This window comes from Erinaceus europaeus, chromosome 11 (assembly GCF_950295315.1).
Source record: "Erinaceus europaeus chromosome 11, mEriEur2.1, whole genome shotgun sequence".
NCBI lineage: Eukaryota > Metazoa > Chordata > Mammalia > Eulipotyphla > Erinaceidae > Erinaceus > Erinaceus europaeus.
In genome coordinates, this window is record NC_080172.1 from 110506685 (window position 1) to 110529430 (window position 22746).

Consider the following 22746-nt stretch of genomic DNA (forward strand, 5'->3'; position numbering starts at 1 on the left):
TGGCGCATCTGGTTAAGCGCAGGTGGCACAAAGCTCAAAGACCAGTGTAAGGATACCAGTTCGAGCCCCTGCTCCCCACCTGCAGGGGAGTTGTTTCACAAGCGGTGATGCAGGTCTGCAGGTGTTTGTCTTTATCTCCCCCTCTCTATTTTCCCCTCCTCCATTTCTCTCTGTCCTATCCAACAGTGACGACATCAACAACTACAACAATAAGAAAAAACAAGGGCAACAAAAGGGAATAAATAAATAAATAAATAAGAAATCATTCAACTAGAAAAAAAAAAAGGAAGAAAGACACCTTCAGCACTACTTCACCACTCACAAAGCTTTTCCCCCAACAGGTGGGGACTGGGGACTCAACCATGGGTCCTTGTGCATTGTAACGTGCGCTCAACCAGGTGCACCACCACCCGGCCTCTGGTGTTCAAAAGTCTTTTTTTTTTTTTTTAAATTTTTATTGTAGGATTAATGCTTTATACTCGACGTAAATACAAAGGTTTGTACATGCATAACATCTCCCAGTTTTCCACATATAAATACACCACCCCACTTAAAGTCTTATTTATTTAATTTTATTTTCCCTTTTGCTGCCCTTGTTTTATTATTGTTGTAGTAGTTATTGTTATTGATGTCGTCATTGTTGGATAGAACAGAAAGAAATGGAGAGAGGAGGGGAAGACAGAGAGGGGGAGGGAGAGAAAGACCTGCAGACCTGCTTCAACGATTGTGAAGCGACTCCCTTGCACGTGGGGAGCCGGAGGCTTCAACCCGGATCCTTAAGCCAGTCCTTGCTCTTCACGTCAAGTGCGCTTAACCCGCTGCGCTACCGCCTCACTCCCTAAAAGTCTTAATGATTATGTTGTCTTCTGCTCTGAATGAGATGGAGAGATATGTAAGGATTTTCATCAGAATATTGCCATAATTCAACTTTCCCTCAAAATGGTCACTCCTTAGGGAACAGTGGATATTATAGTGTTCAAAAATACATAGAAAATATTTTAGATGACTGATTAGTTTACACTAGTTTTTACTTTCTTGTGAATAAACTGGTCTGCATTTCTGTGTCAAGAATAAAGAATTGTTACACATAAGTGATCTCAAGAATTTATATAGAGCTGCTAGAAGGTGACGCAGTGGATAAGGCACTGGACTGTCAGCATAGGTTCCCAGTTTGATCCCCAGTATTTTTTAAAGAATTTATTTATTTATTTAGTTAGTTATTAATGAGAAAGATAGGAGGAGAGAGGAAGATCCAGACATCACTCTGGCACATGTGCTGCTGGGAATCGAACTCAGGACCTCATGTTTGAGAGTCCAAAGTCTTATCACTGAGCCACCTCCCAGACCACTGATGCTCAGTCTTGCATGTGCCAAAGTGATGCTCTGGTTCTCTCTCTCCCCTCTTCTTTCATTAATAATAGATTAATTTTTTTATAGAAAATAGTATAAATTAGGGATTAGCATGTTGTGGTGCTAGAATACCACACCCCTATAGCTGTGAAATTTCAGTTAAAACATGATCTTCACATTTTGCATAAAGAATTAATGAAAGTGGGGCTGGGTTGTGGTACACCTGGTTAAGTACACATGTTACAATGTGGGAGGACCCGGGTTCAAGCCCTGGTCCCCACCTGCAGAGGGAAAGCTTTGCAAGTGATGAAACAGGGCTGCAGGTATCTTTCTCTCCCCCTTTCCTCTTGATTTCTGGCTGTATCTAATTAATAAATAAGATAATAAAAAATTTAGTGAAAGTGATGAGTTCAAGAAAAACTTTAGACAGGACTTCTCTCAATGACAAAAAGCCAAAATTACTAGTCATCTTTTAACTACGAATTTCACTACAAATGAAGTTTTATCCAAGTCCTATAACTGAATGTTACAGAAAGCAGCAGCTGTACAATATGATGAAGTTAATATTGATTAGAAAATCCAATTGTTTCTATAGTTTATTCTGATATATCCCGAGATAGCTATTTGTCAGCAGGGGAGCTTCCCACTTAGTTGGCATGGTTAATTAAATGCACGCTCAGAGCAACAATAAAATAAACTCTTGTGCCTCAGGAACGTGGTTGAGTTTTTTTGTTTTGTTTTACTCTTGGACTTATCCAGCGGAGACCAAGCAAACTCTTTGGTTTATTTGGGATTTGCCCCGACCCTCCCTTTTCCTTTTATTCTTATAGGGCAGAGAGAAATTGAGGGGGAAAAGGGAGATAGAAAGGGAGAACGAGAAGGGTGTCTTATGAGGGTCCAAAGTCCCAGGTTCAATCCCCTGCACCATCCTGTTCTTTTCTTTTATGTTTATTTAATTTTATTTCTGAGAGAGATGCAGAGAGAGAGAGAGAGAGAGAGAGAGAGAGACCAGAGCACTGCTTAGTTCTGGCCTATGGTAGTGCGGGGGATTGAACTTGGAACTTTGGAGCTTCAGACATGAGAGTCTCTTTGCATAACCATTCCACTATCTACCCCCGCCCCCCTCCCCCTGCACCATCTTAAGCCAGAGCTGAGTGTCTCTGGTGTTTCTGTCTCTTTCTGCATCTCTCTTAAAAATAAAATATTTATATTTTGTACATTTTTATTGATTTATTCATCCCCTTTTGTTGCCCTTATTATTTTATTGTTGTAGTTATTATTGCTGTTGTTATTGATGTTGTTGTTGTTGTTGGATAGGACAGAGAGAAATATAGAGAGGAGGGGAAGACAGAGGGGGAGAGAAAGACTTGTGAAGCGACTCCCCTGTAGATGGGGAGCCAGGGGCTCGAACGGTATCCTTACCCTAGTCCATGCTCTTTGCATCACCTGCGCTTAACCCGCTGCTCTACTGCCTGACTCCCAAATAAAATATTTAAAGAAAGAAGAAGAAAGGAAGGAAGGGAGGAAGGAAGGAAGGAAAGGAGACACCTGCAACCCTGCTTTACTACTTTTGAGGCTTCCCCCTGCAGGTAAGGAGCAGGAGCTTGAACCTGAATGCCCTGCACATGGTAACATCTGCCCTCAACTGAATGTGCCACCCCACCCCACCCCCAGAATAAGTTTTTAATGTAAAGTATTTGACAATTGTGTGATTATAAAATTACAACCAGAGTGGTAAGATAAAAATCATTAATCTAACAAAGATTTGTGACACTTGCCTTTCTTTTTTTTTCTTGGCTGAACTATTTTTTATTTGTTTTTATTAGTGATTTAATGATGATGAACAAGATTGTAAGATAAGAGGTGTACAATTCCATACAGTTTCCACCACCAGAATTCCCATCCCCTCCATCGGAAACTATTCTTTATCCCTCTGGGAGTATGGTCCAGAAATTCTTTATGGGTGCAGAAGGTGGGAGGTCTGGCATCTGTAATTGCTTCTCTGCTGGGCATGGGCATTGGCAGGTCGATCCATACCCCCAGTTCGTTTCTATTTTTCCCTAGGGGGCAGGGCTCTGGGTGGTGGTGAGGTTCCAGGATACACGGGCAAAGATCTAGGTTCCAGCCCCTAGATCCCCACCTGCAGCGGGGATGCTTCATAAGTGGTGAAGCATGACTGCCGGTGTCAATCTTTCTCTCTCCTTCCCCTCTCAATTTCTCTCTGTCCTATCCAATCAAAGGGGGAAAAATGGCCGCCAGGAGCAGTGGATTCTTAGTGCTGGCATTAAGCCCCAGTGATAACAAAGGAGGCAAAAGAAAAAAAAAGTTTTACACAGTGGCAAGAGAAGTTAATATCATTTGAGTATTTATGGATGTTACATATGTCAGTCTATTCCATTCCCACAGATACCAATGCACACATGCCATACCAGCTAGTGCTATTTTTATCCCCACCCCCTTTTTTTGATGAGGAAGCCGAAACAGGGAGGGTAAGCATCAAACTGGCACCTCATAGTTCTTATTCATCATCCTGACACACACACACACAAAAGTGATTTCCCCTGAATTTTACTTGGAGCGAGGTTAACTTCTTTGGAAAAATAACGGAAATTTTCTTTGTATTGAAATATCTGTACTTTAATACCCAGCAGGTGGCAGCACTACCCAATAACTCTATACTGTGTGACCTGACAGACAGTATTAAGACATTGAAGTCAGCACGTATCAAGACTTCTGTCTGCTCCACGCCTTGATGATTTCTTCCGCAGCATCTAGTGTACTGTCTTTCTGTAAATGAAGCAGGCATTAGGACAGATCAAGGAAGAGTCAAGACGAAGTAAAAACTGCCTTTTCAATTGAATTCTTTATGTGAATGTAAGGTACTTTCAGTCATCTTGCATTAAATGTAAAGTAAAACATAATAAAAATAAATGCATCTTTATTTAAGTGAATATCTGCCCTCAAGCGAAGAAAACTTTCAAAGTAAAAAAAAAAAAAGGTCAAAGGTGGATGACCTCCCAAAGGAAAAAAAAAACAGTGAAATTAAATTAAATATGTAAGTAGATAGCTAAGTCAAAGTATACAAAAGAGCTTGCACTGAAAAATAATTGCTGAAGGGTGGGGTTGAGTGCACGTTACGTGTTACATGTTACATGTGGTTGAGTGCACGTCATGACGCGCCAGGACTCGGGTTCTGAACCCCAGGTCCCCATCTGCAGGAAGAAAGCTCTGAGAATGGTGAAGCAGTGTTGCAGGTATCTCTCTGTCTCTTTACAACTCTATTTTCCCCTTCCCTATTTGATTTCTGGCTGTCTCTATCCAATAAATAACTAAAGATAGTAAAATAAATATATATATATATATTTATTTTTTATTTTATTTATTTATTCCCTTTTGTTGCCCTTGTTGTTTTATTGTTGTAGTTATTATTGTTGTTGTCATTGTTGGATAGGACAGAGAGAAATGGAGAGAGGAGGGGAAGACAGAGAGGAGGAGAGAAAGATAGACACCTGCAGACCTGCTTCACCGCCTGTGAAGCGACTCCCCAGCAGGTGGGGAGCCGGGGTTCGAACCGGGATCCTTATGCCGGTCCTTGTGCTTTGCGCCACCTGCGCTTAACCCACTGCACTACAGCCCGACTCCCCCCTGTATTTTCATATATGTATTTTTTTGTTTTAAAAAAATGCCATCAAAGGAAGGGAGGAAGGAAGGAAGGAAAGGAGACACCTGCAGCCCTGCTTTACTACTTTTGAGGCTTCCCCCTGCAGGTAAGGAGCAGGAGCTTGAACCTGAATGCCCTGCACATGGTAACATCTGCCCTCAACTGAATGTGCCACTACACCCCACCCCCAGAATAAGTTTTTAATGTAAAGTATTTGACAATTGTGTGATTATAAAATTACAACCAGAGTGGTAAGATAAAAATCATTAATCTAACAAAGATTTGTGACACTTGCCTTTCTTTTTTTTTCTTGGCTGAACTATTTTTTATTTGTTTTTATTAGTGATTTAATGATGATGAACAAGATTGTAAGATAAGAGGTGTACAATTCCATACAGTTTCCACCACCAGAATTCCCATCCCCTCCATCGGAAACTATTCTTTATCCCTCTGGGAGTATGGTCCAGAAATTCTTTATGGGTGCAGAAGGTGGGAGGTCTGGCATCTGTAATTGCTTCTCTGCTGGGCATGGGCATTGGCAGGTCGATCCATACCCCCAGTTTGTTTCTATTTTAACTACTGATTTATATGTCTACATTTTGCATGCTCCCAGAGAGATAGAGAATGGGAAAGCTATCAGGGGAGGGGGTGGGTTATGGAGATTGGGTGGTGGGAATTGTGTGGAGTTGTACCCCTCCTACCTTATGTTTTTGTTCATTAATCCTTTATTAAATAAAAAATTAAAAAAAAATAAACACTTTTTAAACAAGAAAAGAAAAATAATTAGCTAAAAGTCATGACCACTCCTATGTCCATATCTTGGTTTCTGTATGCCTTGTTCCACTAAAACATGATTCTAGGCTAGGGTAGGTAAGAAGAAGATAAATCTGTTTGTTGACATGCCAGAAAAGGCTAAGGAAAATGCAAGAAAATGCTTAAAAAAAAAAGGTAAGAATATGCCAAAGCAAATAGAGGCAAAGTTTAAAGGGGTCTGATGAATTGGTGCTCTAGGCACCAAATCTGGAAAAATCTGAGCATTAAACTGATTATTAATAGTAGCTTATAACCCATCAAATAAAACAGAGGTCCATTTATACACACACACAGATGAGTAAATTGATGAGATATGGACTATTTTCATGGTTTCAAAGTACATCAGCATAAAACATTCATTACTTATCAAGTGTTACTTAACAGCAAATAAGTCTGGCAGATATAACCTTAATCAAGTGATTAAAGTTAATATCACTAGTAGTAGGAAAAATTGAAATCATGGACCTTCTGTAAGTTACAACAAAATGCATCCCTTCTGAGAATTCCTGTCAGGGACACAAATCCAAATCTAACCAAGAGTAAATGTCAAGCAAACACTGAATGACTTTCTTCAGAATAATTGGCTCATAATTTTCAAAAACAGCAAGGTCATGAGAGTTAAAAGGAAACAAAAGGACCACTCCAGCTTGATGAAGACATGACAACTCAATGCAATGCATGATTCTGGCTTGGGCGGACTGGTGCATGGATGACTAGATGATTGATAAGATTCTGTCATGCAATTATTTATTTGTTCAGAATGTTACTGTTTATGGAAAATGCAAAAAGTTTTTGGGTAGGGCCAGGCAATGGTGCATCTGGTTAAATGCACATATGACAGAGCACAAGGATCCGGGTTCAAGCTCGTGGTCCCCACCTGCAGGATGAAAGCCCCACAAGTGGTGAAGCAGGGCTGTAGGGCTTGCTCTGTCTCTTTCCCTTTCTCCCACTTCTCAGTTTCTAACTCTAATAAATAATAAATAAATTAGTTAGTTAAAAAAACCTGAAGATGAATATATTATAACTGGAAACAGGAAAGGATGGCGTTTCATAAACCGGAAGAAAGAACACTATGAGAGAGGGAGAGAATGTGTGTCTAGAACAGGGAACTTACTTTAATGAAGCAAAACCGTACCAACTTCTCAAACTGTAACTTGGTTTCTGAGTCACAGAATGCAGAAACTGGGATGGCCGACAGTTTCTAAGAGATAAACGAGGAGATAAAATAGAAAAACTATTCATATTCAAATATTAATTTTAGGACAACAAGCATTAAAGTATACATACTTCTAAATATTTACAATAAAAAAGCCTAGTTGCTTTTTTTATCATAACAAAAACTCTAGTTAACATTGTTCAAAGCATGTCAGCAGGTATCCCTCATAAATTCAGTATGAGATACAACACAGTATAGCAAAAGCCAGTAAATATTACCTTATTTTTAGTCATCCATTTCACAAATTTATAGTCATAGGGTTCCTCATTCTTCAGATCAGAGAGGTCTGCATCTAAACAAGCAGAATCAGGTGCCCTGTATATCACATCTGAGATAACATGCACTTCAAATCTTTATATAAAGATTAAAAAATATCTCAGAAAATATTTACAGCATCTGCTAGAGCCTCACATTGCATATTGAGATGGGGAAAAGGACTTCACATCAAAGCTGTGCTGATACTCTGAGGCAATACTTACACATACATTTGATTGAGGAAGCTTGGGCTTAAGTCTTTCAGAACTAGAAGAGAGTGGGAAAGAGGAAGGCTGCCTTTCCATCTAGAAGTACAGTGCTCCAAGAAATGACACTTCGATTTGTAGAGCAGTTATGAATACTGAGTATATCTCCAAATAGCCATTTATTATTAGATTGTAAATCCCATAGGGGTTGAGTTTTTTGGTATTGCTACCTATCATTCCCCCCCTCCTTTCTTAGATTAGTGTTGAGTATATAAACAGTGAAGGGCATAGTTACTGCATGAATAAATATTTTCTTTCTTTTTTTTTTTTTTTTTACAAAAGAAGATTGTGTGACTATCCCAAATTATATTCTTTTTTTCATTTTTAACAGCATATATATAGATATATTTTTCTTTTATTAGTGACTTAATATTGGTTTAAAAAATTATAAGACAACAGGGTACAATTCCACTCTGTTCCCACCATCACAGTTCTGTGTCCCCCATTCTCTCCACTAGAAACTGCAGTGGGTCTCCCAAGGTCACAGATATGGATTGACTATTGCTTCTGTAACTATATGTCTGTCTGTCTGTCTGTCTATCTATCTAACTATATCTTTTTGCCCAGTTTTTTTTATAGTCCTGCTTTCTCTTCTTTTCCAAGTCGCAACTATACCAATTGCTACTTCCGAATGTCTTTCCTTTTTTCCCTCTTTTCTCTAAGTCCTGATGGAATTGGAGTTCAGAGTTCTCTGGTCATCTTACCCTAACATTTCTTCCCCTCTGAGAGTATGGGCCATATTTTTTTTTGAGGGGTGCAGAAGGTGGAAGTTTTGCCTTATGTAATCGCTTCTTCACTGTATATGGACACTGGCAGGTCGATCCATACCCCCATCATTTTTATCTTTCCCTAGTAGGGTAGGGCTTTGCAGAGGTGAGACTTTTGGACACGTTGTTGAGGTCACCTACCCTGGGAAGTCAGGATAGAATCACAGTAGCACCTGAAACTTAGTGTCTGAAAGGCAGTAAGATATGAGGTAGCACAAAATGTTTAATCAATAGGAACCAGAAAGTTGGAATAGAGCAAGTGAGAATAGGGATTTTAAGGTGGTTAAGAAGCTAGGAAGCCTGTTTTATATATGTTCACAGGGGTCCATGACTTTAGTAATTTTTGCTTAAGCTTAATAGTTAACATGGAGGTGGAAGAAGAAAATTGTTTGGGAAGATGCAGTCAGAGTTGAGAATAGAACTAGAAAGCTAGATTAGAGAGTAGCTTCCAAACTTGAGGAAAGTATATAAATACAATTAACTATTTACCCCAATAATCTAACCCAGGGCCCATGTATATTATACTTAGCACAGGAGCCTATATAAACTGCCAGTCCCTGTCAGTCTGAGTTCGCAGCCCATGGTCACAGCTGGGAACATTCTAAGTTGCACTCATTTCAGGACTAGTCTTCCCAGCCTTCCTTTGGAAAGTGTAATAGTCCTCACCATTGCTACTTTATAGTGGAGATGTGGTCCTGAAGAGGCCCTCAAAAGGTCTTATGATGATATTCCTGTTGGAAGTGACCACTGATGGTGGAGAGAGGGATCTATTAGAGGTTTAATACCTTTGTATCTATGAGGGAACTCAAGGATTCTTTGACTAGGGCTCCATGTAGTAGGGTGGCCTGGTAATGACCAAAAAAAGCCATCATTAAGTGAGCCAGTCTCTTTCCTTTTTCCAGCTTTTCTAGTCTTTTCTTTAGCTGATGAGCCTGGACTTTCTTCCAGCCATTAAAGTGTTGGCTGTCATTTGCTGTACTCAAGCCAGCTTCAGGCCTATAAGGTCTGGCCTCAAGTTGGGAAGAAAATACACCTTGGATTTTAATGGTGTCTTTTATTGCACTTACTTGTTTGATGACTCTAATAAAGGCTGTCTTAGGGTCAATAATTATCTTTTAGTTGATATACAATTTTTGCCAGTATATTTCTTGGCCAAATAGATACAGTGTTTCTTCTTTTTTAAAAAAATATTTATTTTTTTATTCCCTTTTGTTGCCCTTGTTGTTTTATTGTTGTAGTTACTGATATCATCATTATTGGATAGGACAGAGAGAAAATGGAGAGAGATGGGGAAGACAGAGATGGGGAGAAAAAGACACCTGCAGGCCTGCTTCACCGCTTGTGAAGGGACTCCACTGCAGGTGGGGAGCTGGGGTTTGTACTGGATCCTTACATAGGTCCTTGCACTTTGCGCCAAGTGCACTTAACCCGCTGCGCTACCACCCGACTCCCACAGTGTTTCTTCTAAAGATTATCAAGGGGTGACAATCATGCTGATACTGTCAGAAGAGATTAGGATGGGAGTTGGGCAGTAGCGCAGCGGATTAAGCGCACTTGGCTCAAAGTGCAAGGACCCGCGTAAGGATCCCGGTTCGAGCCCCCGGCTCCCCACCTGCAGGGGAGTCGCTTCACAGGCAGTGAAGCAGGTCTGCAGGTGTCTGCCTTTCTCTCCCCCTCTCTGTCTTCCCCTCCTCTGTCCATTTCTCTCTGTCCTATCCAACAACAATGAAAACAATAATAACAACAAGGGCAACAAAAGGGAATAAATAAATGTTAAAAAAAGAAGAGATTAGGAGATATATGATACTTACTCTCTTTTGTGTGGTTAGTTGAGTAGATAGAGTGGTTGAGGTGGGTGAAGTAAGGGGGAGGAGAGGAGGGTGTCTAGGTCTAAGTAGTAAATAGTGGATGGAAAAGTTTATGGCGCCTTCTCTTGGCCATTTTACTATGCAAGTGCTATTCTTAGTGCTTATCTTCATAGATTACATTTGTTTATTTTTTTAATTTGTAGAAAAGCTTCGTAAATATTCCTCCCTCCCACCCCCCAATTATCTCCTGGATTTCACTGCTCCAGGAAGAAAGACTTTTTGGGGGGCAGGGGTTTTGGGGTGGTGGGGGAAGGGAGGCAATACAGAGAAAGAGTCCACAGTATCAAGGCTTCCCCCAGTGTGCTGGGAGCTGGGCTCGAACCTGGGCTGTGCGCACCATGAAGCAGAAGCAACATACAGTCCACATGGGCTACTCTGCCAGTCCAAGTATTCCTATTCTTAGTGCTTGTTACATTTTTTTTTTTTTTGTGGTTTGTGCATGATATTCTGTCATTCAGTTTCTGCAACCTACATTTTAGTTAGTTTTATGATTATTTATTTATTTATTTATTGTCATTGTGGGAGCTTTACCACAGTATTTATATACTTTACTCTTATTTGGGTGGTATTCTCTGCCCTGACCCAGCTTTCTAGTCCTATTCTCAACTCTGACACCCTCTTCTAAGACAATACTTTTAGTACACCTGCATGTTAGCTATTGGGCTCAGGCAACAACTAGTAAAGTCATGGGCCCCTCGGAATATACCTAAAATAAACTTCCTAGTTTCTTCACACATAAAGACCATTAGTTCCCTATGTTCTATTCTTGCCAGATTATTAAACAATTTGTCTTGCTTTATATCTTATTGCCTTTCAGCCACTAAGTTGCAGATGCTACTTTGATTCCATCCTGACTTCCCTGGGCAGACCACTTCACCATTGTGTCCTGGAACCCCACCGCTCCAGAACCCTACCCCACTAGGGAAATACAGAAACAGACTGGGGGTATGGATTGACCTGCCAATGTCCATGTCCAATGGAAAAGCAATTACAGAAGCCAGAACTCCCCTCTTCTGAACCCCGTAAGGAATTTTGGTCCATACTTCCAATGGGATAAAGAATAGGGAAACTTTCAATGGAGGGGATGGTATATGGAACTCTGGTAGTGGGAATTATAGGGATTGTACCCCTCTTATTCTACAACCTTGTTAATTGTTACTAAATCACTAACAAAAAAGAGAAAAAAAAATAGTCATTTATAGTCAAGCACCTTAAATCAAGACAATTATACTAAAACAGAGTTTGAAAAAAAAAACAACATTTTTATAAATATTCTAGCACTAAATGTTTCTCAATTCTGCTATAACTTGACACATACATTTCCATGTATTTTAAATAATAAGAATATTCACAAACCTAATGAAGACACATCAGCAATGATAAAGTATCCCCCATCAGGCACTATGGGGTTTAGGCCGACACTTTCAAGTAAATGTACCATGCGATCTCTTTTTACTTCTAACTCTCTTGGCAAAGAATTAAAGTAACACTCTGGGTCATCCATGCGTTTGATGTCAATCCAAAAAGCTTGAGCCAAGGCTTCCTGTATGTTAAGGTTAAGGATGTGGAAAAGAAATGTCATAAAGTTATTTATTGCTGAGTTTATGGGTATAATTAATAAAAACTGAAAACTATTATATATATATACTTATTCATTTATTGGACAGAAACAGAGAGAAACTGAGATGGAAGGGGGAGACAGGGAGAGAGGAGAGAGAGAAAGAAAGACAGCTGCAGTTCTGCGTCACCATCAGTGACGCTTCTCCTTTGCAGGGGGGGCAGAGAATGAGGGCCTGAACTTGGGTCCTTGTGGAGTGCATGGTAACATATACACTCCACTGAGTGTGCCACCACCCAGCTCTAATAAGTAAAAATTGTCTAATCAAGAGTAAAAAAAAATGAATTCAAGGAATTAAAGCTAACCCATGTTAATCTCCTTAGATGAACAAAGGAATCAGTTTCATGTAAATGATAAGCTGTAATGTGAAAAGCTGAGAATGAACCATGAACGTCCAAATTGAAAAGACGTATTAGATTGAGTTGGCTTACTCAGAAACAAAAAGATATTAAGCTATTTTCCAATGAAGTGAATTATAGAAGGACGTGCTCAGTCTAAGTCTGAGAGATGACTAGAGAAAAAACTATCAGCTTCTTTGCATTACCTTAGAGAACATCGTGGAAATGAAAGCTGACTCAGGTGTTCTTCCTCAGAGGTGTGTCAATACAACAACTCAGAGATAAAGCAGGCTTTGCTCTAGGCCACTGCAGTTAAGTGAACACTGCAGTAATGTTAGTTACACTTTTTTTTTTTGTTTTGTTTCCCAGTGATTATGAGAGTTATGCTTTTGCTCTGCCTAGCTAGGTCAACATGTGAGTAGTAGCTCTCAGTGGCTTCTCTCTTTCTCTACCTACATGGGCTTCCCATCAAGATCTAAGTAGGAGAGTCGGGTGGTAGCACAGCGGGTTAAGCACACATGGTGCAAAGTGCAAGGATCGATGTAAGGATCCCAGTTTGAGCCCCTGGCTCCCTACCTGCAGGGGAGTAAATTCACAATTGGTGAAGCAGGTGTGCAGGTGTCTGTCTTTCTCTCCCCCTCTCTGTCTTCTGCTCTCTCCATTTCTCTCTGTCTTATCCAACAACAATGATAACATCAATAATAATAATGACTACAACAATAAAACAAGGGCAACAAAAAAGGGAATAAATAAATATTTAAAAAAAGATGTAAGTAGAAGACTTCTTTCCCTCTCCCTCTTTCCTTAGGTCACCATGTGAGTGAGCTGCTTTTTAGGCTTTCTCTTTCTCTCTCTTTCTCTCTCTCTCTCTCTCCCTCCCTCCATCCCTCACTCTCTCTTTCTCTCTCTCTTGGTCTTGGCTCTAGGTCAACTCCCCATTAACATGGGAATAAGAGAGCTCTGGGAGCTTCTCCCTTTCTCTCTGACTTACTCTCTCTCTTCTCTCCCTCTCTCTCTGCCTAACATGTGAATGTTCTCAATCTTCCTGAATAAAGTATAAAATTACTGGAAAAAAAGTTATGCTTTTACTACACAAATTCATTACCTGAGAAATGTATCAAGTGAAGTATAATAAAATGAGGTGTGGGTCTGTACAAGTAGGACAGCAGGAGCTTGGTGAAGGCAAGGGTAATTGATTTAGCAATTCTGGCTGTCACAGCAGCCCAGGAGACTCAAGCAAATACTCAACTACTTGCAAGAACTAAGAGACAGAGGGGGCTGGGCGGTGGCACACACAGTTAAGTGTACATAGTACTAAGCACAATGACCTGCACAAGGATCTGGGTTTGAGCCCCAGCTTTCCACCTGCATGGGGGATGCCTCACAAGTGGTGAAGCAGGTCTCTACGTGTCTCTTCCTCTGTCTATCTCCTCCTCCTCTCTCAATATCTCTCTGTCCTATCCAATAAAATGGAAAAAATGGCCACCAGGAGCAGAGGATTTGTAGTACTATCACCGAGTCCCAGGGATAACCCTGTTCAAAATGGAGACAATTTAAGGAAATTAATCAGAACCAAGAAATGCCAAGAAGAGTAATTCATTCAGCATACAGGTGTTGAGTAGCTATGTTAAACCTGCCATTGTGACATAAATTCTGGGTTAAGGTCAAAATATAATAAACCTAATCCATGTCTTCATGCATATTACAATGAACATACATCGGCAGGAGTAGAAAGGAGGGAAAAAGAGAACGTAAATACATGGAAAAGGATGGGTATAATCTGCTCTGTTGGTAGAAGTAAGATAAGTCAAGCGCAAGGACCGGCATAAGGATCCTGGTTCAAGCCCCTGACTCCCCACCTGCAGGGGAAGTCGCTTCACAAGCGGTGAAGCAGGTCTGCAGGTTTCTGTCTTTCCCTCCTCTCTCCATTTCTCTCTGTCCTATCCAACAACAACGACATCAATAACAACAACAATAATGACTACAATAACAATAAAAAACAACAAGGACATCTTTTTTTTTTAAAAAAGAAGTCTACTGTAGGCAGTTAATAGCAGCAGTAGAGGCAGCATGGTAAGAGACAAAACCAAGAGACAGAGATATGCAAGAGAAGACTGTTCATCAAGATATGTCAGCACTAACACAGAATTAAAAATAATCCCCCAGTACATTAAAACAAAATCTTGGATACATAAGGGTTGGCTGCATTAGTTCAGGAATCTGTGGTCCCCTGGAAGCAAAGATCAGCTTCCAAATAGTGGCCAGAGGGCATAAAATAAATAGCACAGTAATCTGAAATGGAAGATAAGATCATTCAGAGGAAGATCTAGAATTCCAGATGAATTCTCGGAAACAGATTTTATATGGAATGGATTGCTCTAAGAGATTCAAAATTCAGGAGACAAAAACATCTATCCTAACTGTAGTTAGCTCACACTCAAATCTTTTTTTTCATTCCCCATATGTGCTCTCTGTACTGGCAAAATCTTATCTTTCCCTTCAAAGTTTATTCAGTGCCAATTCACTTTTTGTTGTTGTTTTACCAGAGCACTGCTCAGCTCTGGCTTATGGTGGTGCGGGGAATTGCACCTGGGACTTTAGAGCCTTGGGCTTGAGAGTCTCTGTGTAACCATTAAGCTATCTCACACCCTCAATTCAATTTTCATCACTCCTAATATTCATATATTCATTCGGTCCACTGCTGTTTCTCTCCTGGATCATTTCCACAGTCATTGTAATAATCTTCTTTGCTTCTTCCCTCCTCTTCTTTCTTTCTCCCCCAACTTTTCCTCCTCCTTTTAATAGCCTTAATTTAACAAAGCTGACAGACTACATTTGATAACACAGCTAGAGCAAGCCATTGCTATGCCTGAAAGTATTCAGTGACTCTCTTAAAGACAGAGTTTTAAGAATTCTCTTAAAAATGTCTTTCATTTTGTCCAGGATACCCTAACAATTTGAGGACTCCGCCCTCCTAAATTTTAACCTAACCACAACTATTTTTTTTTTTTTTTTTTTACCAGAGTACTGCTCAGCTCTGGCTTATGGTGGTGCAGGGGATTGAACCTGGGACCTTGGAGCCTCAGGCATGAGAGTCTCTTTGCTAACCACAACTATTAATCACCTATCATCTGTCACTCTCTATTTTCACACACAAACTATAAGAACACTTATCCATGATTGTAGAAGTATACAGTCATTCTTGAAATTTATAGGACAATCTCTATTAATACATATTCTATGATGCAATACTTAATTACTTAATAGAAATGTACATATACAGATGTTTATTTAAAGACACATACTACAAAGTTCATGTTTATAATAGTCCCAAATTGGAAACTATTAAAATGTCAGCCAGGAGCAGGTATACAAATAAATAACAATCTTGGTGTATTGCACCAAAGTAAAAGACTCTCGGGTGGATGGCGAGGAGTGTTCAGGTCCTGGAACAGGATGGCAGAGGAGGACCTAGTAGGGGCTGTATTATTATGTGGGAAACTGGGAAATGTTATGCATATACAAACTATTGTGTTTACTGCCAACTGTAAAACACTAATTCCCCAATAAAGAAATAAAAAAATAACTTATCATTGCATAAAACTGAATGTTATATAGTTATAGGAATGAACAAATTACCACTATGTGTAACTCCATGGAGAAATGTCAAAAACATGTTGAGTAAAATAAATGCAGAAAAAAAACAAAAACCCTCTGTCTTTCTGGTGACCAAATCATACCAGCCTCACTCACACTGGTCCCCAGTTACTTCTCTATCTACTCTGGCTCTTCTCCCTTCACCATTACATGCCAGGCCCTATGCTGTCCCCCGTACAAACAGGCTGCCTGGGCTGCTCACCCCTGAACATGTGCACCTGTTCTCGCTGGGGTCTGGAGTGTTCTTCTCGAGGACACTGTAACTGCTTAACCTCTTTTAGTTTGTAGCTTTGATGTGACCCACTCAGTGAGGCTTCCAATTATCCTATTTAACTTTGTTCCCTTTCTTGGCACTTTTTCTCTACTTTGTTTTTCTTTTATTTATTTATTCATTATTTTTTTAACTTTGTTTCTCTCCCTGGAACTTGGAGTTAGGTGTTGACACACTGTATTAAAATATTTATTATCTGTATCCTTCCTACTAGACTATAAGCTCCATGAGGGTGAGAAGTGGATTTTTTTTTTTTTTTTAGTTCTTAATATTCCAAGACTCACAGAAAAAGTAATTTTATTTATTTTTACATAGCACTTGGGAATTAACTGAAGGTCAAGTGCATGTTTAATACTGTCAAGTGATCTCCCCTATCTAATTTATTCATTTCATTTCATTTTTTCCTACAGGGTTATTGCTGGGGCTCAGTGCCTGCACTACGAATCCACTGCTACTGGAGGCCATTCCCCCCCCCCCATTTTGTTGCCCTTGTTGTTGTTATTATTATCATTGATGTTGTTGGAAAGGACAGAGAGAAATGGAGAGAGGAGGAGAAGACAGAGAGGGGGAGAGAATAGACACCTTCAGATCTGCTTCACCACGTGTGAAGTGACCCCCCTGAAGGCAGGGAGCTTGGAGCTCGAACCAGGATCCTTTCACCTGTCCTTGCGCTTCCCTCCATGTGGACTTAACCTGCTGCACTACCACCTGACCCCCTAATTTATTCATTTGACCACAGTACTGCTTAGCTTTGGCTTATGGTGGTGTCAGGAACTGAATCTGGGACCCTAAAACCACAGGCTTGAAAATTCACATACCATCATCACCAGCTCTTGGTCCAATTTTTAAATAAGTGGGGTGGGGGGGGGGAGGAAGGGGAGAGAAAGAGACATGAGAGAGAAGAGGGATTGAACTACAGGCTTCTACCCACTGACTTATCTCTGGGTCCCTAACAAGAATTTTAAATGTATACATATTTTCTCATTCAGCAGGCATTTCTGACAGGAAGTAAAAAACAAACAAAAACACGTAGTATAGCTAGTATATTTCAGTCATAGTTTTCATAGGGCCATCTAGTTGAGCTTTTTGGTGGCCCCTTTCAGCCTCTTTACTATCTTTTAGAAAAATAGGATATACTCCTCTGTATCTTGCCTTTTTAAAATTATACTTAGAGCAGAGGTAGACAGCATAATGGTTATGCAAAGGGACTCTCATGCTTCAGGCTCCAAAGTCCCAGACTCAATCCCCCACACCATCATAAACCAAAGCTGAGCAGTACTCCAGTGAAATAATAATGATAATAATAATGTAAATAAACACTATATTTAGTAACTCTTACCACATTAGTAATCACAGAACTTCCTCATTCTGATCTTGTTTCATATCATTTAAAAAAATATTTATTTCCTTTTGTCGCCCTTGTTGTTTTATTATTGTAGTTATTATTGTTGTTGTTATTGATGTCATCGTTGTTAGATAGGACAGAGAAAAATGGAGAGAGGAGGGGAAGACAGAGAGGGGGAGAGAAAGACAGACACCTACAGACCTGTTTCACTGCCTGTGAAGCAACTCCCCCTGCAGGTGGGGAGCTGGGGGCTCGAACTGGGATCCTTATGCTGGTCCTTGCGCTTTGTGCCACCTGCGCCTTAACCCACTGTGCTACTGCCTGACTCCCTTCATTTAATTTTTTTTTAAGAAATTTTATTTAAGAAAGGAGACATTAACAAAACCATAGGATAGGAGGGGTACAACTCCACACAATTCCCGCCACCCGATCTCCGTATCCCATCCCCTCCCCAATAGCTTTTCCATTCTCTATCCCTCTGGGAGTATGGACCCAGGGTCATTGTGGGTTGCAGAAGGTGGAAGATCTGGCTTCTGTAATTGCTTCCCTGCTGAACATGGATGTTGACTGGTCGGTCCATACTCCCAGTCTGCCTCTCTCTTTCCCTAGTAGGGTGGGTCTCTGGGGGGCTGGGAGGTGGTTCACCCCATAAAGTGTATATGTTATGATGGGAGGGACCTGTGTTCAAGCCTCTGATCCTCCCCTCTCCTGCAGGGGGGAAGCTTCACAACTGTTGAGGCAGTGCTGCAGGTGTCTCTTTTCCTCTTCATCTTTATTTCTCCCCTTCCTTCTCAATTTCTCTGTTTCTATACAAAATACATAATTAATTAAAAAAAAGAGTCACTGTGAGATAGGGTAATTGCACCCCCCCTCCCAGATATTCATGTTTTTAAGTCAAAAACCTATAAACACATTACCTTGTATGGTAACAGGAACTTTGAAAATATAGATTAAGTTAAGAATCTTGAGAGAAGAGATTATTTTGGATTATCTTTGGTCCTGGTACAATCTCAAGGAGTCTTAGAAAATAAAGAAGTGGAAGGAGAGTTGGAGAAATAAGAATATGGGTCAACAATTAGGCATCAGTTGAAGTGATATGACTACAAGCTAAGGAATGTGTGCAACTTCTAGGAAACAGAAAAGATAAGACACCACATTCCTGATTTATAGATTCAGTTATTTTTAAGTGGATAATGACTATCCACTATTTTCTGCAATGAATGATTATGTATCTATGAGTTTCTTAAATATGCAGATAATAGTTGTAGGATAAAGCCCCAGAAATGGACTGCTACTTCAAAAGCAAGCACACCCTTAATTTTGTGTGGTGCTGTGTTTTTCTACAGTGTTTGCAAGCTGTACTTCCATAAGTGGTGTCTGAATGCTCAAAGGTAAAATTCGATGTCCTGAAAGTGAGTAGTTATTCTTGACAGTAAGCTGTCAAGAACGCCCCTAAAACTGCAAAATTATGGTAGAAGGTCTGGCTCTAAACCAAGAAGAGAAGAGCTAAGTGCAATCAAATACATGACATAAAAATAATAACTACTCCAAAAGACCAGGCCTCAGCAACAGGTCACTATAATACCTACCTGTAAAGGAGTTGCACAAGTATAAATGGTGTTTTGTTGAACTGTTTGCAAGTGTTTTATCAAGTGCTCAGGACCAATGGACCATCCAAGCTGAAAGAGAAAAAAAAAGATAAAAACAGACTTCGAAAAATGAACTTCACTGTAGGTTATCAAATCTGAAAGAATATCTTAGTGCAATTCTAAAATGTTCATATCATGAAAAGCATAAATTGTGGGCTGGGGAGATGCATAATGATAATGCAAAAAAGACTTTCATGCCTGAGGTCCTGAGGTCCCAGGTTCAATCCCCAGCACTGCCATAAGCCAGAGCTGAGCTGTGCTTTGGTCTCTCTCTCTCTGTACCTATCTGTATATCTTTCATTAAAATAAATAAATATTTCAAAAAATTTAAAAAGAAAATAAAAAATGAAGACGTACTATACTTAAAAAATATTAGCTATTAGTTTAGTCATTTTAATGTAGAAAGACTTCCAATTAGAGTTGCTAAACTGTATCTAGAAATTAATACTGTGGGGCCAGGCAGCAATCTTCTTCTTCTTATAGCGTTTGCCCTTCTTCCGTAGCCAGTTAACAGCGTCAGGTTGAGCCTGATGTAAAGTTTTGAGACCTCCTTTGAATCTGGAGAGGTGGCAGTCGTTGACTATGTGGGTCATAGTCTGTCTGTAGCTGCAGGGGCAGTTCGGGTCGCCTCTGGCTCCCCAGTGATGGAACATAGCGGCGCACCGGCCATGGCCTGTTCGATAGCGATTGTGGAGGGCCCAATCATAACGTGCTAGGTCAAAGCCGGGTTGACGCTTGTAGGGGTCTGTGATGAGGTGTTTGTTCTTTACCTCAGCTGACTGCCAACTCTGTTTCCAAGAGTCTGGAACAGAGAAGTTCAGTGTAGGCGTAGGGGACCAGATTGGATTACGAGACGTCAAGCGTTGGACAGGGTAGGCGAAGATATCTGCGTATATTGGCAGGTCCGGTCGAGGGTAGACATGGAAAATGAATTTAGATGATGCCACATCCCGACGAATATCTGGCGGGGCGATGTTGCTAAGTACTGGCAGCGATGGAACCGGGGTGGAACGGATGGTTCCAGAAATTATCCTCATGGAGGAATACAATTTGGAATCGACCAAGTGGACATGGGGGCTACGGAACCATACTGCCTGAATAGCATAATGCCAGAGATGATGATCGTAGTGTGGAAGCGCTCGCGCCCCATGAGGAGCTGGCCAGTCTTGCAATGATGTTGTTCCTCGCGCCCACCTTTGCTGCAGTTTTTATGAGATGTTCGTGAAATGACGGAGTGCGATCGAGAGTAACGCCAAGATAGAGGCAGCAATGTAACTAGTTGAATGTTGCCAAGTGTAAGGACCCACTTTCAAGTCCTGGTCCCCACCTTCAGGGGGTGGGGTAGGGGGGAAGCTTCATGAACAATGAAACAGAGCTGCAGGTGTTTCTCATTTTCTTTACTCCTCTATGTTCCCCTCCCCTCTCAATTTCTTTCTATCCTATCAAATAAAAAACAGTTAAAAAAAAGGGGGGGGGACAAAACTAGCTGCTAGAAGTGGTGGATGTATTAGCAGTGTAATCTCAGGAAAGGTATTTAATATTGCTGTGCTTGAATGCGAGTTCAGACCTACAGGGATGTAGAGGTTTCCCTAGGCTCCGTGCTGAATATGGGCCCCAGATCAAATCGATGGGGTTTACAGTCAACAATATTTATACACTTTTTCCATATTTGGGAGCTACTTTCTTCCCTGATCCTGCTTTCTAGCCCTTTTCCTAGCCATAACATCATCTCCCCAGACAATAATTTGGGTCCATCTGCACATCAGAGGTCAGGCTCAGGAAAAAAACTAGTAGAGTCATGGGCCATTTGGAATATACCTAAAATAGACCTACTAGCTATTTCTGAAATGGAGACTCTCAAATCTTCATCTGCAATATTCTAGCCTTTAGGTTCATGATTAGTCAACAATTTGTATGGTTTTATATGTTAACTCTTTTTTTTTTTCAGCCACCAGGTCCCAGATGCTACCATAATGCCAACTGGACTTCCCTGGGTAGACGACCCCACTAATGTGTCCTGGAGCCCCACTTCCCCAGAGCCCTGCCCCACTAGGGAAAGAGAGAGACAGGCTGGGAGTATGGATCGACCTGTCAATGCCTACATTCAGCGGGGAAACAATTACAGAAGCCAGATCTTCCACCTCCTGCACTCCATAATGACCCTGGGTCCATACTCCCAAAGTGATAAAGAACAGGAAAGCTATCAGGGGACGGGAAGGGATACAGAATTCTGGTGGTGGGAACTGTACCCCTCTTATCCTATGGTCTTGTCAGTGTTTCCATTTATAAAAAAAAAAAAACCAAAAAACAAAAAAAACAAATCTATAACAAAAAATATTGCTGTGCTTTAGCTTACAATTTCCTTACTGCTGTAAAATGGGAATAAATTACACACTCCTCATAATGGGATAAGAGACATGCCTACTTTTAAGCAATTAAATTTTATTCATCTAACCTTCCAGCCAGTTACACTGAAAGTCTTTCCGGCACTTCCAATCGTGACTGTTCTCTCCCACATACCTGGAAAAGTGGCTGGATAGGGGAAGACAAAAGACTAAATCAGTCTCCATTTAGCATAACCTAGAAACATAAAAACTATGAGAATTCAATGGAAATAGATGGATAATAACACACTTTAATGCAGTTTCCAAAGATCCATGGGTTAGTATTTAAATAACAACGTATTAGTATATTCTTTTGAAGACTGAAATGTCATTTTCTTTTATGATTACTATTTTTTTTATTAGTGATTTAATAATGGTTAACAAGATTGTAGAATAAGAGGGGCATAATTCTATGTAACTCCCACCACCAGTTCTGTGTCCCACTCCCTCCCATTGGAAGCGTCCCTATTCTTTATCCCTCTCTGGGAGTATGGACCAAAATTCTTTATGGGGTGTGGAAGGTGGAAGGTCTGGCTTCTGTAATTGCTCCTCTGCTAGACATAGGTTAATGAAGCTGTTTCCTTGCTACTCTACCTTGCAAAAAGATGACTGCATAAACAAATCATGATAATGACTCATGAAATGTTGAGAACAATTTAAAATTAAAATGTGAAAGTTACATATGGATAAGCTAATGAACTGAAACCTTGAATAAAAGAAAATAATGTAAAAGAGTTACAAGATTCAAATTTGTAGAGGTTGAAATGAGTAAAACTGGGGGGGGTGAGGGCTGGGCAGTGACATACCTTGTTGAGTGTACATGGTACAATGCACAAGGACCTGGGTTCAAGTCCCCAGCCCTCACCTGTAGGGAGAAAGCTTCACAGGTGGTGAAATAGTGCTGCAGATGCTCCTCTCTCTCTCTCTCTCCTCTCCCTATCTCTCTTTTCTGTCTTTATATAAAAAAATTAAATAAATAAAGAATGTGTCTAATCATAGAGAGCTGGTGAAAAGTATGTGAAACTATCCCTATCATGTTCTGTGCCAACAAAGTGGATTTTTTTAGGGGGTCAGGCAGTGGCACAACTGGTTAAGTGCACACATTACAGTGTCCAAGGACCTGGATTCAAACCCCTGGTCCACACCTTTTTGGGGAAAGCTTTAAGAGTGGTGAAGTAGCAGGGCTTCAGGTATCTCTGTTTCTTTTTTTTTTAAAAAAAGGGCTTCAGGTATCTCTGTTTCTTTTTTTTTTTCTTTTTCCCCAGAGTCACACCCTACTAGGGAAAGA

General features: G+C 40.4%; 1 protein-coding gene across 3 annotated transcripts in view; it reads right to left on the reverse strand.

The window, feature by feature from the left end:
• Nucleotides 1-3902: 3902 nt before the first annotated feature.
• The window catches only part of KYAT3 (kynurenine aminotransferase 3), a 66671-nt gene continuing 47827 nt past the window's right edge, over nucleotides 3903-22746 (reverse strand). For all 3 annotated transcript variants that reach the window (XM_060202297.1, XM_060202295.1, XM_060202296.1), the window contains 6 exons: nucleotides 21530-21606; nucleotides 19015-19104; nucleotides 11553-11739; nucleotides 7259-7332; nucleotides 6939-7025; nucleotides 3903-4137 (listed from right to left, as the gene is read on the reverse strand). In XM_060202297.1, coding sequence (XP_060058280.1) covers nucleotides 4075-4137; nucleotides 6939-7025; nucleotides 7259-7332; nucleotides 11553-11739; nucleotides 19015-19104; nucleotides 21530-21606 — 578 coding nt within the window. In that variant the 3' untranslated portion in view covers nucleotides 3903-4074. The remainder of the gene's footprint in view (nucleotides 4138-6938; nucleotides 7026-7258; nucleotides 7333-11552; nucleotides 11740-19014; nucleotides 19105-21529; nucleotides 21607-22746) is intronic.